We start from the raw sequence: 16967 nt of genomic DNA, 5'->3' as shown, positions 1-16967 counted from the left end.
AGCTACAGCACGATTTCAAAAGCCGCAACAGTTAAACGCCTTAACACAATAATATAAAGTTGCAACGCAACTATAAGCCACAAAGGACATTACAGACACAACGGAAGTCACAGCGGAGCAAGTTATGGCGACAGATTTACTTCCTCCACTTTTAATAACAGTGTATTGAACATAGTATTATTGAAAAAGTAAAACAAGTTATGACTGAAAAAGTGGTCACACTTCACTTACTTTTTCCAACTTTCCTTCATTATACCGTTTTTCAACTTTCCATCTCAGGAAGTCAGTAAGTCGCGGAAACTCTTCCGCTGTAGCTTCCATTCTGTCTTTGTATTGTCTTTGTTTTGGCTTATAGTTGTTGTGTTATGGCTTTATGTTGTTGGGTTGTAGCGTTTGTATTTGTTGTGGCTTTTGCAAACGTGTATTGTGGCTTCATGTTATATCAGGCTTTCCCCTTAATTTAACTGAACGTGGCGCACCGCTTTATTCTAACAAGATGTGAATGCATTGGCCATTAATTGTTAATTACTTGGTTGGTTGTTTCCATAAGGAAGAGAAGAAACTTCACCTGCAGTGTCCAGTATGCAGTATTTACTTCACAGTCACAATGCTTGATTTGTTTTGCTAAAGAGTTACTGAATCGATTTCAACTCACTGAATCGTTTCGAATCGGATCGTTCTAAAGAAATTATATCGTCCCTGAATAGTATCAGCAGCAACAAAATCTAAATTGAAACAAATTGTTGTTAAAACGAATCGTTACATTCCTAGTAGGGCATTCAATCGATAGCAACTGGACTGTTTGGTTTGTTTTAGAAGACGTTTCGCATCTCATCCGAGTAGGCTTCATAACTAGTCAGACTAGATCTGACCAATCTAAGTCTATGAGCACAAACTGATGAAGTCTACTCGGATGAGAGGCAAAACGTCTTCTCAGACAAACCAAACAGTCCAGTTTCGATCGATTGAATGCCCTGAGATGACAATGACCTGGATGAATGATAACATTCATGGACATACATTCCTAGTAGCATCCCAAACTCCTAGTAGACGATTATAATACCTTTATGATCATGAGAAGCCAAAAATCGAAATGAAGGTTAAAATTCGATTAAATGACAAGACCTATCACAGTCTCATGGGAGCTGGAGGCTGACCCGGAATGGAGGTAAAGTATTCAGACCTAGATGCAGAGTGCAGGAAGGCTGGCTCGAGGACTGTCGTATATCCCGTAGATGATGTGTGCCAGTGCTTTGAGGCAACTTTTGATTGTGGTTGAGGAGGAAGGGGAAGTGTTGGAGACCGCAGAACACCTAAGTCATGGGTGGCAAGGAAAGGTCCTTGCCATTGCGCCACCATGGAAATCGGCCGATACTGATCGGTGGCTGACGCAGCTCTCTTTAATAGTGCGTAGCAAGCAAGATAAGCTTGAATTTTTCACTCCATACATTTCTGAAGACCAGCTAAATCATGTGAGGTTTACAACCGGTCAAAAAGCTTGAGAGATGTAAACTTACCCCACATGTGGTGATGACTGGGTCCTTGAAAACGTTACAGCACAACTGGCAGCACAATTTTACGGAGGGCTGTTCAGCAAATACCTGTGGCTCCTAAACACAAATGTATTCAAATACGATGATGCACATGTTTTATATGTATAGTAAGCGCAGGATGTTAGACCCACCGTGTCTTCCTCCTCTTCTTGCAGAGAGTAAGTAGACCGCAGAGACATGGTGGACTCCGAATGCAAAGATCGCACTGAGATGGCTGAATCTGACCTCCTCGGAGTACCAATGGGTGGCTGAGGTGAAGAAGCGGATAGGGCATCAGGCATTGAGCTTTGCTACGTGTCACGTAAAAAGTGCGTAAATGCGTACCATTCCGTCGTCGTCATCCCGAGGGGAATATGTCAGCGTGCTGGAGGAAGAGGGAGTTCTTCTGTGCTGCTTATAGGAGCTTGATGCTTCTGCTGACAACAAAATAAAAATGTATTTAAAAGTCGGTGATAATCTACATAAAATGACAAAGTGTAGTTGCTTAAAGAAGAAAACTCGATTTTCACCTTTAGCTCCAGCAGCCACAGCTGAGAAGGTTGGACCAAATGTAGTCTCCATCCTGCTCTGTAGCAAAGGAAGATTATATTATTATCGAATAAACTTTTGTAACAACATGGATAATAATCCATGTGACTCAGTATGGCGCAGCAAATACATATTTTAAGACGGACTGTGACTTTCATGTCATTTGATTGCTAGGTTGCAATCACATGACCTAAAGGCACTTCCGGGTTTCAGCCGATGGTCTAGAGTCCCATTAGGCTAATGTTTATTTACCTGCATCAGTGCAAATTTGGGTGTATTTTGAAAGGTTTAGAGGCAAATATATAAGCGATCATGACATAAAATGGGATGGAGTGGCCTTACACACTCTTAAGAAAAATATTTTTTGAAAGATTTGAACCATTCATCATCACCAAGACGTTACTGCTTGCTACAACCTCACTTCTTTTGACACTCACAAGGATTTATAGAAGAAAAGATTGGAGGCACATCATGTTTTTACAACTGAGGGGTCCACAAATTAAACATGAATCTGTGAAAGACAAAGTTGGACTTATTCGCGCATCGCTAAGTAACACATTTGACTGACATAACGAGTGCCATGCTGCTGTGATCGTGACGCTATTGACAAAAAGGATAAGTTTGTTTGCAGTTGATTTCCTGCTACGAATATTAGTCTTGTCTACAATTCATGTCTGCAGTTTTTTATGGTGTGAAGTTCATATTTTGTCTCATTATTTAGCTGTAGATGTCCCTGTTGTTCAGCAATGTTTGCTAGCAATATTAAGATTCGGTATATGCGGTTGAGCCTTCATCCAATTTATTAATACTTCTAAGGATATTTTCTTGATGCTAACGTATAACACCAAAGACGTTATAATGTGGTCATCCGTGTCGAATACAGCACTTGGCTTTCCTGCACAATAACAACAACTAAGCTTTTATTTTCTATTATGAAAATGAACAATGAAAATACAGCCGATTGGACCAACATTCACAATAAGTGTTACCGTATTTTTCGGACTATAAGTCGCAGTTTTTTTTGCGACTTATACTCAGGAGCCACTTATATGTGAAATTATTAACACTTTACCGTAAAATATCAAATAATATTATTTAGCTCATTCACGTAAGAGACTAGACGTATAAGATTTCATGGGATTTAGCGATTAGGAGTGACAGATTGTTTGGTAAACGTATAGCATGTTCTATATGTTATAGTTATTTGAATGCCTCTTACCATAATATGTTACGTTAACATACCAGGCACGTTCTCAGTTGGTTATTTATGCGTCATATAACGTACACTTATTCAGCCTGTTGTTCACTATTCTTTATATATTTTAAATTGCCTTTGAAATGTTTATTCTTGGTGTTGGGTTTTATAAAATAAATTTCCCCAAAAAATGCGACTTATACTCCAGTGCGACTTATATATGTTTTTTTTCTTTCTTTATTATGCATTTTCCGCCGGTGTGACTTATACTCCGGAGCGATTTATACTCCGGAAAATACGGTACTAGGACTAAACATGACGTTAGTTTATTTGCACAATCAGGTCTTCGTAGTTATATTCAGGCATAGCAACCACAAAAGAACACAAACTAATCTGGTTTCTTGTCCTTTTTTTACAGTTAGTTCTGCTCTCAAACACTACTAATACAGTAGAGAATAAACTCGATTGGATCACAGAAAGTTTTGCTAACAAATCAAATGTTCAAACAAACATTTTACAAAGTGATCGCTGCAGACACAAGCATGGTCCGACTGTTCCAGAGGATGATGAAATGTATATTTTTAGGAGCCATTTCCTTCGACGCACTTTTGTTTTTTTCCTGACTTTATTACCTTTATGAACCACTTCTTTTGGGAATCTATGAAAGGTATTTCCTATCCCCCTATTTGAACGATTGGAACACCCAAGAACAGAACAGCAATACGGCATTTTCTGCTCAAACTCTACACTCATTCTCACGTTTTAATGCTACACTCAAGCTGCTTGACCATCGTGTCAATTAAGTCGCCAAGACGAAAAACGCATGTGACGTCATTTGCAACCCAGCAATTGTAAAGCTGTATCAAATGTGTTCCTCAGAAGTACTGAACCTATGCTTCCAGTTTCTTACCCCGTTAGCTGGGTCAGCTGTGGGAGTGGAGGGGCTGCAGGGAATGATGGCTGTGATTTCTGCTGTTCCACCGGCGTATCTGTTGTAGTGACTTGGTCCTGCTCATAAGCTGACGATACAAACACAGAAAGGACACGCGAGCAGCTGGGTAGTCTTCTAGGCCTGGGAAACAACAGATAATAAGACTTAATAACAATTATATGAACATTTATGTCTTTACCAAGAGCATGATGGCTATGATAGGCAGTGGTGTTTCTAGTATGTTGTGCCTGTAATGACGTCAGAATAAAATCAGCAACTCTTGATTGAAACTGAAGATTATTATGTTTGTCAAGGAAGAATTTTAACGCATTTCTATTGACCGTGTAAGTGAACCTAGAGTGTTATTGTACTTTGACCCCTGTGTCTACAGAAGATTCAGGGTGATGTGTCATATGCAAAATCATGGAAACTTTGAGTACGTGTACACTTTTATAATCTTACAAATGTTTGTACTGCTTGTTATGTGGTAGGTCTTTGTATTGCATGTCTAAGATTTTACTTTTTTCTGTATATTTAATGGATGTCCTGATCTTGTTGGCTGCAAAACAAGTTTGCCTTCGGGTACTAGTAAAGTAACCTAACCTGACCTAACCTAACATTCCAATCCATCAACACCAGCCATTTTAGGTAGGCTACAACAGTCTATATAGTTTTATAAAAAAACAACCTTATTACTGGGCTTTTACGGGACACAAGTCAATATTTTTTTAAGATGGATGATGTACAGCACACTTGAGATTGATGTGGTTAGGGTCTAATTTGCATAATTGTCCCTGACACGTGCATATAATTTTTATTAAAAGGAAAGGGGAAAAAAACGTATCCTTCCTGTTATATCTTCTTATTCTCTGGCAGACCAGTTGCATCTGAAGTTGTGAAATATGCATATTGTCACCTAACAGATGCAGTGGAACATTTATTTATAAACCCCTCTAATTGTGAACTTTTTGGTTTATGAACTTTTAGATGGCAGAAATAATGCCTCTGTGTGGGAAACATGTCTCTGTGTACGAATGCTTCATTCATTCATTTTGTTTCCCGCTGGCAGCCATTTTGTGATTGCTCGTATTGAAGAGATTGAGGAAGCCGGCTTCGTCCCACAGAAAGTTTTTAATTGTGTTGAGAACAGACTTTTCTGAGTGGACTTGTGGAGTGGAGAAGACTACCTCTCGTTCAGCAGCCCCATTTTCAAGTGCACAGACACACACAACACCTCCCCCCGTCCCTTCCCTTCTCTCCCCGTTTGCTTGTTTCTATCTTTGCCGATGTTAATTTACTGTAAGTGCGTTTAATTTTTTGAAATGTTTGTTATTGTAGCAATGTGATTGTTAAAGTTAGGGATTTTTGTGATTTCTGATCATTTGTGAGGACACCAAAGGGACTTCTATGTGTGTGTGTGTGTGTGCGTGTGTGTGTTGGCAGAGCAGCGCATACAGGACAGTTCAGCTTGCCATTGTTTTTTATGCGTGTTGATAAAGAGACAGTTAATTATTCACCTCCTTGTTGTTTTGTTTGATATAGTACTGTATAGCACTTTATAATGTGTTCAAAGTGTACAAACCTTCGCTAAAATATGGACTTTTGTCCAGGCTCGAACCCATTATTCATATTTACATTGTTTCTTATGGAGGAATTTGCTTTACTATACAAACGTTTTGATTTAACAACCATGTTCAAGAACCCATTAAGTTCGTAAATCGAAGTTCCACTGTAGTACCAAATGTATTTGTGGTTGATCCCAATGTATTTGTGACGGGCCGGCACAAAAACACGTATGTACTGTATGTAAAACCCTGTCTTGAATGGGAAGATTGAAGTAATCCATCAAGTCAAGAAACATAGCACAATCTTATTAAAGACAAGTCAAAAGAAAAGTCAAATAATTAATGCGATCGATTCTCCGACAAGCAAATGAACAATACCCAGCATGAGTACCGTATTTTTCGGAGTATAAGTCGCTCCGGAGTATAAGTCGCACCGGCCGAAAATGCGTAGTAAAGAAGGAAAAAAACATATATAAGTCGCACTGGAGTATAAGTCGCATTTTTGGGGGAAATTTATTTGATAAAACCAAACACCAAGAATAGACATTTGAAAGGCAATTTAAAATAAATAAAGAATAGTGAACAACAGGCTGAATAAGTGTCCATTATATGACACATAAATAACCAATTGACAACGTGCCTGGTATGTTAACGTAACATATTAACGTAACGTATCATTCAAATAACTATAACATATAGAACATGCTATACGTTTACCAAACATTGTCACTCCTAATCGCTAAATCCCATGAAATCTTATACGTCTAGTCTCTTACGTGAATGAGCTAAATAATATTATTTGATATTTTACGGTTATGTGTTAATAATTTCACACATAAGTCGCTCCTGAGTATAAGTCGCACCCCCGGTCAAACTATGAAAAAAACTGCGACTTATAGTCCGAAAATTACGGTAGAACCATGGCCAGCAAGAGGTATCCTTGTGTTACATTGGAGAATTTGTTAAAGATGCAACTAGTTAAAGGGGAACTGTACTTTTTGGGGGGACTTTTGCCTATAATTCACAATTCTGATGAGAGAGAAGAACACATACGTATGTCACTTAATTTACTTACTTTTTAGTAAAATAACTGTGACATAACAGTGTCTGTTTATTTACATGGTATCAGTGTAGAAATATAGTAAACCACCCCTCCATACATTCTTAGCCTGATTTGTGTAAACTACCCTGAACTGTGAAATGCGGTGGAAACACAAACCACACACCTCTACAGGAACCTATAGTTCCAGGAACTAGAAAATCCAGGAAGGAACTTTTAATGGAAAAGAGCCTTCAGACGCGGAAATAGCAAAAAATACAGGAAAAAGGATTATGAGTCATTCTTCATCAAAATGGGAATATATCAACATCCTAACAGTCGGCATCCCAGTGAAAGCAGATATTGTACAGTAAGTGATGTTGAATTATGTTTGTTGACTTATGAAGTCTGCAGTGAGTAGCAATCAGTGATGATGCTGAAGGAAAAACCGAACGTGGCACGTTTATGAAATTAATGCGCCGCAGTATGCTTAGAATGAGATAAATGTGTTATTATCAATGTGCCTGTTACTGCATTACATATATACTTACAGTGTGTTTCTAAAACATTGATAGAGGTGCTTGGATGTTTTTTTAAGCGCTTTATAGGCAGAATAAACTTTTGATGGCATTTATTGTAAGTTAGAATGCATAAAAAATAAAAACGTGTGCTTGTCTTACATAAGGATTGTGAACGATAGAAATGGGAATACAGTCGCGATCAAAAGTGTACATACACTTGTAAAGAACATAATGTCATGGCTGTCTGGAGTTTCCAATAATTTCTACAACTCTTATTTTTTTGTGATAGAGTGATTGGAGCACATACTTGTTGGTCACAAAAAACATTAATCAAGTTTGGTTCTTTTATGAATTTATTATGGGTCTACTGAAAATGTGAGCAAATCTGCTGGGTCAAAAGTATACATACAGCAATGTCAATATTTGGTTACATGTCCCATGGCAAGTTTCACTGAAATTAGGCACTTTTGGTAGCCATCCACAAGCTTTTGGCAAGCTTCTGGTTGAGATTTTGGACCACTCCTCTTGACAAAATTGGTGCAGTTCAGCTAAATTTGTTGGTTTTCTGACATGGACTTGTTTCTTCAGCATTGTCCACACGTTTAAGTCAGGACTTTGGGAAGGCCATTCTAAAACCTTAATTCTAGCCTAATTTAGCCATTCCTTTTGGTGTGTGTTTGGGGTCCTTGTCCTGTTGGAACACCCAACTGCGCCCAAGACCCAACCTCCGGGCTGGTGAAAGAATTTGGAGGTAATCCTTCTTTTTCATTGTCCCATTCGCTCTCTGTAAAGCACCAGTTCCATTGGCAGCAAAACAGGCCCAGAGCATAATACTACCACCACCATGCTTGACGGTAGGCTTGGTGTTCCTGGGATTAAAAGCCTCACCTTTTCTCCGCCAAACATATTGCTGGGTATTGTGGCCAAACAGCTCAATTTTTGTTTCATCTGACATCATATGGACAAAGATAAGACCTCCTGGAGGAAAGTTATGTGGTCAGATGAAACAAAAATGCCAAGGGACATGTAACCAACAAATTTAGCTGAACTGCACCAATTTTGTCAAGAGGAGTGGTCAAAAATTCAAGCAGAAGCTTGTGGATGGCTACCAAAAGCGCCTTATTGCAGTGAAACTTGCCAAGGGACATGTAACCAAATATTAACATTGCTGTATGTATACTTTTGACCCAGCAGATTTGCTCACATTTTCAGTAGACCCATAATAAATTCATAAAAAAACAAACTTCATGAATGTTTTTGTGACCAACAAGTATGTGCTCCAATCACTCTAACTAAAAAAGAAGAGTTGTAGAAATGATTGGAAACTCAAGACAGCCATGACATTATGTTCTTTACAAGAGCATGTCAACTTTTGATAGCGACTGTATTGCAACATCCTTACAGTCGGGATCCAAGTGAGAGCAGTCATTGTACAGTAAGTGATGTTGAGCAATGTTTGTTGTCTCATGAAGTCTGCCGTGAGTAGTAATCAGTGATGATGTTGAAGGAAAACAAATTATTGCCGCCTAATCTACAACGTTTTTTTATAAGACGAGTGCAGGCTCATAACTTGAGAGGCTTTGGATATTTCTCATTGCCGAGAGCTCAAACCACTCATAAACGTTTTTGTGTGTCTGTATGTGGAGCAAAACTATGGAACAAACTGGACTTACAACACAAGCAATGCCATGCTATTAATCGATTTAAACTATTATACAAACATGGGGTCTGGTTCAAATATAGAGATGAGGGTCTTTAATTTGACCTGCTGTTGTACTCTGTCTCAAAGTTATGTTATTAACATGTGCTCAATGTTTCCTTAACATTATTGCTATGTTGTCTATTACCATTGTTGCTATGTTGTCTATGACCATTATTGGTATTTTGTCTATCACCATTGTTGGTATATTCATTATTCCTACATTGTTGATACAAATTATTGTTACAGTGTAATAATTATTGTTACCTGTGGTAATGCCACTATGATACAACATTTGTATTATAATCCTTCAACAAAGTAACAGTGAAACTCATGTGAATAATCACTGAATGGAGAACTGGGGGTGGGATTAAATAAATTATCTTCTTCCCACTCCCTTTCAGGCAAAACTGGACAATCATGCATTACATACTGTACATTACCTTTTACACTATATTAATTTATATTATTATGTGTTGTCAACTTTGTACTTTTTTTTAATTATTATTTGTTTATGTCATTGCCTGAAATAAATAAATAAATGAATGAAATGAATGAAAAAAAGCGAACTTCGTGACACGTTTATGAAAATAATGCGCCGCCGTACGCTTAGAATGAGATAAATACTTATTATGAATGTGCCTGTTACTACTTTACATATATACTTACAGTGTGTTTGTACAACATTGATAGAGGTGTTTGGATGGTTTTTAAGCGCCTTATAGGCAGGAATAAACTTTTGATGGCATTTATGTTAGGTTAGAATGCATATAAAAGAAAAACATATGTGCCTGTCTTAGATAGGGATTGTGAACGATAGACAATATTTTTTTTAAAGTGCAGTTCCCCTTCAAGTAATACAATGTTTCGTCATGCAGAAACTCTTTTATTTTCTCAATTGTTTTTGTGCAGCCCTGTGGGAGATTTGCAACTGAGTCACAAAATAATCAGAGGTGGGTAGTAACGCGCTACATTTACTCCGTTACATCTACTTGAGTAAGTTTTGGGATAATTTGTACTTCTAAGAGTAGTTTTAATGCAACATACTTTTACTTTCACTTGAGTATATTTATAGAGAAGAAACGCTACTTTTACTCCGCTCCATTTATCTACATTCAGCTCGCTACTCGCTACTGATTTTTATTGATCTGTTAATGCACGCTTTGTTTGTTTTGGTTTGTCAGACAGACCTTCAAAGTAGGATCTATCGCATGCCTAAGTTTCACCAATCAAATGCAGTCACTGGTGACGTTTGACTCCGTTTCACCCATCAAACAGAGCCAGGCGGTCACATGACCGCCTGGTCATGTGACCCCCTTTCAGCGGCAAAACAACAAGTTTAAGCTTACGTGAACTCACGTCAAATTTGAGGAAGCACGTCGCGGTAAGTAACGTTAGTAGATATTTTGGCTGTCACCGTAGGCTGATGTTAGCTTCCCTGCTATGAATCACTGTCAAATGTACATCGTGTGGGGAAATTTATTAACGCACTGCAGCCTCATAGACACACACACACACACACACACACACACACACACACACACACACACACACACACACACACACACACACACACACACACACACACACACACACACACGCACACGCACACGCACACGCACACGCACACGCATACAAACACCAACCAGAAGTGCACAGTGTGTTCCCAGGTGCAGCTCACACCTATCAGTTTATGGTTTGCGTAAAGGCTAACTTTTTATTTTCCTTTGTAATCTCTGCCTACTGAGCCTATGGTGCTGGTAAGTTATTGTGGCTCAATTTGCCTTAACTTTTTTTATGTTAATGTGTTATTATTTAACATATATTATTGTTTTAGTTGCCTAAGAGATATTCCTGGCTCTGAATTTGCACATTGCTATTTTTATGTTAATGTATTATTATTAAATATATAGTATTGTTTTAGTTGCCTTAGAGATATTCCTGGCTCTGAATTTGCTCATTGCTATTTTTATGTTAATGTATTATTATTAAATATATAGTATTGTTTTAGTTGCCTTAGAGATATTCCTGGCTCTGAATTTGCTCATTGCTATTTTTATGTTTTTGTGCATTATTTGTTGCCGTCATCATTAAACGAACAGGTTACTCCTCAGTTACTCAGTACTTGAGTAGTTTTTTCACAACATACTTTTTACTTTTACTCAAGTAAATATTTGGATGACTACTCCTTACTTTTACTTGAGTAATAAATCTCTAAAGCATGGGTGTCAAACTCTGGCCCGCCGTGTAATTTCATTTGGCCCTTGAGGCAATATCAACTTAACATTAGAGCTGGCCCGCCGGTATTATACAGCGGCGGTGCCGCTGTAACACCGCATTCACCGCTAATACTCATACTTGCCAAGACTCCCGAATTTCAGTGCCCCTCCCGAAAATCTCCCAAGACAACCATTCTCCCGAATTTCTCCCGATTTCCACCCGGACAACAATAATGGGGGCGTGCCTTAAAGGCACTGCCTTTAGCGTCCTCTACAACCTGTCGTCACATCCGCTTTTCCTCCATACAAACAGCGTGCCGGCCCAGTCACATAATATATGCAGCTTTTACACACACACACAAGTAAATGCAAGGCATAATTGGTCAATAGCCATACAGGTCACACTGAGGGTGGCCGTATGAACAACTTTAACACTGTTACAAATATGCGCCACACTGTGAACCCACACCAAACAAGAATGACAAACACATTTCGGGAGAACATCCGCACCGTAACACAACATAAACACAACAGAACAAATACCCAAAACCCCTTGCAGCACTAACTCTTCCAGGACGCTACAATATACACCCCCCACTACCACCAAATGTTGATATTTACCTCAGAAGGCTGCAAATAGAAAAGAGGCATTCAATTTTTTATTGAAATTGTATTTAATATACCATTGATGTTTTTTCGTTTGTTTTTTTAAAGTAGATTTTGCACTATTAAGTTATATAAGCGGGGCAGCACGGTGATAGAGGGGTTAGTGCATATGCCTCACAATAAGAAGGTCCTGAGTAGTCATGAGTTAAATCCCGGCCTCGGGATCTTTCTGTGTGGAGTTTGCATGTTCTCCCCGTGACTGCGTGGGTTCCCTCCGGGTACTCCGGCTTCCTCCCCCCTCCAAAGACATGCACCTGGGGATAGGTTGATTGGCAACACTAAATCGGCCCTAGTGTGTGAATGTGAGTGTGAATGTTGTCTGTCTATCTGTGTTGGCCCTGCGATGAGGTGGCGACTTGTCCAGGGTGTACACCGCCTTCCGCCCGATTGTAGCTGAGATAGGCTCCAGCGCCCCCCGCGACCCCGAAGGGAATAAGCGGTAGACAATGGATGGATGGATGGATGGATGGATGGATGGAAGTTATATAAGCGTTGCTTGTTCCATATTCAGTGTTAAAGCAAATCAGTGTAGCAAACTGAGCAATAATTAACTTTTTATTCATGCACTTTCTCTTGCTACTTCAAGGCTTGAATGTTTGATTCATTAGGGACCGCAATGTCCCTTTGGGACAGAGGACCCTATTGTATTTGTAAGGTTTTATTATTATTATTACGCCACCTCTTTGAGCTGTAATTTGACCCCCTTAACATGCTTCAAAACTCACCATATTTGACACACACATCAGGACTGGCGAAAATTGCGATCTAATAAAAAACCTAACCCCAAAACTCAAAATTGCGCTCTAGCGCCCCCCAGGAAAAAACACAGACAAAACTGCTTGTAACTTCCAGTAGGAATGTCTTAGAGACATGAAACAAAAACTTCTATGTAGGTCTCACTTAGACCTACATTTCATACACTGACAACCCCCAGCAAAAATCAACAGGAAGTTTGCAATCCCCCTTCAAAACAAAAGTTGTTATTATTATTATACCGCCGCCTCTTTGAGCTGTAATTTGACCCCCTTAACATACTTCAAAACTCACCATATTTGACACACACACCAGGACTGGCGAAAATTGCGATCTAATAAAAACCCTAGCCCCAAAACTCAAAAATGCGCTCTAGCGCCCCCTAGGAAGAAAACACTGACAAAACTGCCTGTAACTTCCAGTACGAATGCCGTAGCGACATGAAACAAAAACCTCTATGTAGGTCTCACCTAGACCTACATTTCATACAATGACATTCGTCAGCTAAAATCTACAGGGAATTGGCTATTCCCCCTTCAAAACAAATGTTTTGTAAAAACAGTCACTTTTGCCTCTTTGAGCTGTAATTTGACCACCTTAACATGCTTCAAAACTCACCAAACTGGACACACATCAGGACTGGCAAAGATTGCGATCTAATAAAAAAAAAACCCAACCCCAAAACTCAAAATTGCGCTCTAGCGCCCCCTAGGAAGAAAAAACAGACACAACTGCTCCTAGGAAGAAAACTCAAGACAAAACTGCCTGTAACTTCCAGTAGGAATGTCTTCGAGACATGAAAAACCTCTATGTAGGTCTCACTTAGACCTACATTTCATATATTGACAACCCTCAGCAAAAATCAACAGGAAGTTTGCAATACCCCCTTCAGAACAAAAGTTTTGTAAAAACTGGTCACCTTTTTTCAAACATTATCTCCTCTGAGCGCGTTTGTCGTGTCGGCTTCAAACTAGCACAGGAGAGAGATTGAACCCTTCTGATTAAAAGTTGACCAAAGAGTTTTAATTACTGCTCCGGTTTGGATTTTATGTGCCGTCAAAGTCGGTCCCGTCCATCGCTGCTTGCAGCTTTAATTCATTATTGTTATTTTATTTTCAAATTACTATTAGCCTGTGGAAAAAGTTTATTTTGATATTTACCTCAGAAGGCTGCAAATAGAAAAGAGGCATTCAATTTTGATTTAAATTGTATTTGATATGCCATTGATATTTTTTTTTAATTATTATTATTTGAAACTCGATTTTGCATGTCACTATAAAGTTATATAAGCCTTGCTTGTTCAATATTCAATGCAAAACTTGTTTGGGTCCCGATTAAAAGGTTAATTTGTTCAACCTTGGCCCGTTCAGTTTTAAATTTTGGCCCAGTCTGTATTTGAGTTTGACACCCCTGCTCTAAGGTAACAGTACTCTTACTTGAGTACAATTTCTGGCTACTCTACCAGAAAATAATGAGGGAAACTAAAAGCCCCGTTGAAAGGCAGACAGAGACTGTAAAGGCACAGACAAAAAGGGGAGGGGAGGAAGTGACAGCCAACATTTAGTGACCCTAACAACTCGCCCAGGCTGCGCACAGAGAGCTGTGCACTATGCAGAGTCAGCTGACATAACAAAGGTCTGCAGAATTGGTCAGAAAACACCATCGGCAACCTTTCGATTAATCGCTCGACCTGCGCAACGACGCGTTTGCGCAGCTCGCCACGAGATTCCCGTAAATGGGGAACTTCGCACGAGAAAAGGGGGGCGGATACGGAGCAAAGTTGAACCCTGACAGCGAGCCAAAATGATCAAACGGCGCAGATGTTTGATGGCGTGAAGTGGTCCGTCTTCATCAAGCATCAACTACTCGCTCTAACCCGCTGTCATCTCGCCCGGGAACCATCTTTAAACACAGATAACCAAGTGGCTAAAGCTAGCTGGTTTGCTAGCTTAAGTTAGCTCGTGTTTTCTAGTAGCAATCACAACCAAAAGCCGCCTCTTGACACGCTCTCCTCGCTGCCGACTGATGGTCGACGCTTTCCCCCCGGCCAGCGAGATAATGCTTTCAACAGAGCCTGGTTTTTAATGTGTGGACGTACCATTGTTTGAGCAACCGCGCAGTTCCAAGTTTGCAGACGAAAAAATTCCTAAATTCCTCTTCCACCTCTCTCTCCCTCTCGTTCGCTCAACCTCACGCACACACTGGCGAATACAGCAATGCATGGTGGGATATGTAGTGTGATTCACGCGACTGGTTGTTGTACTGTGGCCTCCTTTCACTTGTTGGACTACATTACCCATACTTCCCGGTGCGGCTTGTGGAATCTGTGCTGTCAGTAAATTCCGTAAAGCGATACATACCAAAAAACATCGTTTAAAACCCACAAAGTATTACAACGTTATATATATATATATATATATATATATATATATATATATATATATATATATATATATATATATATATATATATATATATATATATATATATACACGCCTTATTTTTGTTAATATATATATATATATATATATATATATATATATATATATATATATATATATATATATATATATATATATATATATATATATATATATATATACATATATATATATATATATATATATATATATGTATATATAAAACGTTGGAATATTTTGTTTTTCTGCAACCCACAAAATATTACAACATTGTATATATATATATATATATATATATATATATATATATATATATATATATATATATATATATATATATATATATATAACGTTGTAATATTTTGTGGGTTGCAGAAAAACAAAATATTCCAACGTTTTATATATATATATATATATATATATATATATATATATATATATATATATATATATATATATATATATATATATATATATATATATATATATATATATATATATATATATATAACGTTGTAATATTTTGTGGGTTTTAAACAATGTTTTTTGGTATGTGTCAAAACGTTATATATATATATATATATATATATATATATATATATGTAAAATAACAAAAATAAGGCGTGTCGGTTCTGATTCGTGCGTCTCAAATGTTGCTGTCTTACTCAGTGGCCTAGTGGTTAGAGTGTCCGCCCTGAGATCGGTAGGTTGTGAGTTCAAACCCCGGCCGAGTCATACCAAAGACTATAAAAATGGGACCCATTACCTCCCTGCTTGGCACTCAGCATCAAGGGTTGGAATTGGGGGTTAAATCACCAAAATGATTCCCGGGCGCGGCCACCGCTGCTGCCCACTGCTCCCCTCACCTCCCAGGGGGTGATCAAGGGTGATGGGTCAAATGCAGAGAATAATCTCGCCACTCCTAGTGTGTGTGTGTGTGACAATCATTGGTACTTTAACTTTAACTTTAAATTAAAATGTGCATTTTAAATGAACTGTTGCGTACATTTTTCTATAAATGCATGCAAAATTTGCACTCACCAACTGATGTGATTGCATTTTTGTGTACTTTATGAACTGTAGCTCACACACGTTCAAGTTTTATACAAACATAAAAGCACTTCCTGCTGTACTAAAATGTAGATATGGATCATTACATTTCACAAATGTACCACTAGAGGTCGCTGTTTATCTACAATACATGTACCCACCACTGCACTGTAATACAATGAATGGAACGACACCTTTAAAATGTGGGGTCTCTGAGACAAATACGACACATTTTAATCACTTTAAGCTATCATAAAACAATATTATAATATACTAAACCGGCATTTATTGAATCAGTCTTTATTAAATTAAAAACTAATTTAGCACAATTAAGCTATAGCACATTTTAGAGGACAGAGGCACAATACTACAGTACTACTACTATTAATGATAATATTAAGAATAATAATAATTGTTATTATTATTTTCACTGCACTGCAGCATTATGATTTGTGTCAAGACATCATCTAACCATTACTATGCCTAATCAGAAACAGCATTAAAACCCAAACACATTTATACAGTATAACAATCCTTTTGTAATGTGCAGGTGTATGTCTGGACCCCGGGATGTAGAGAAGGCAGGTCATCAAATCAAATCAAATCAAAGTTTATTTATATAGCCCTAAATCACAAGTGTCTTAAAGGGCTGCGCTATAGCCACAACCACATCCTCGGCTCAGATCCCACATCAGGGCAAGAAAAAACTCAACCCAATGGGATGCAATGAGACGTCGAGTGGATCTAGTTAATAGTGTGAGAGTCCAGTCCATAGTGGGGCCAGCAGGGGATCATCTTGAGTGGAGACAAGTCAGCAGTGCAGAGACG

The 16967-nt window shown here is 38.4% G+C and overlaps 1 protein-coding gene across 2 annotated transcripts in view; it reads right to left on the bottom strand.

Moving 5' to 3' along the window:
- traf7 (TNF receptor-associated factor 7) overlaps positions 1 to 14877 on the bottom strand; it is a 42280-nt gene extending 27403 nt beyond the window's left edge. The window contains exons 1-6 of one of the 2 annotated variants that reach the window (XM_061973680.1): positions 14768 to 14877; positions 4187 to 4348; positions 2063 to 2120; positions 1878 to 1969; positions 1685 to 1801; positions 1518 to 1610 (exon numbers count right to left, since the gene is read on the bottom strand). In XM_061973680.1, coding sequence (XP_061829664.1) covers positions 1518 to 1610; positions 1685 to 1801; positions 1878 to 1969; positions 2063 to 2114 — 354 coding nt within the window. In that variant the 5' untranslated portion in view covers positions 2115 to 2120; positions 4187 to 4348; positions 14768 to 14877. The remainder of the gene's footprint in view (positions 1 to 1517; positions 1611 to 1684; positions 1802 to 1877; positions 1970 to 2062; positions 2121 to 4186; positions 4349 to 14767) is intronic. The other variant, XM_061973681.1, reaches the window with a different exon arrangement.
- Positions 14878 to 16967: the final 2090 nt, after the last annotated feature.

This window comes from Nerophis lumbriciformis, linkage group LG22 (assembly GCF_033978685.3).
Source record: "Nerophis lumbriciformis linkage group LG22, RoL_Nlum_v2.1, whole genome shotgun sequence".
Taxonomy (NCBI): domain Eukaryota; kingdom Metazoa; phylum Chordata; class Actinopteri; order Syngnathiformes; family Syngnathidae; genus Nerophis; species Nerophis lumbriciformis.
This window is presented reverse-complemented; position numbering and strand designations above follow the sequence as displayed.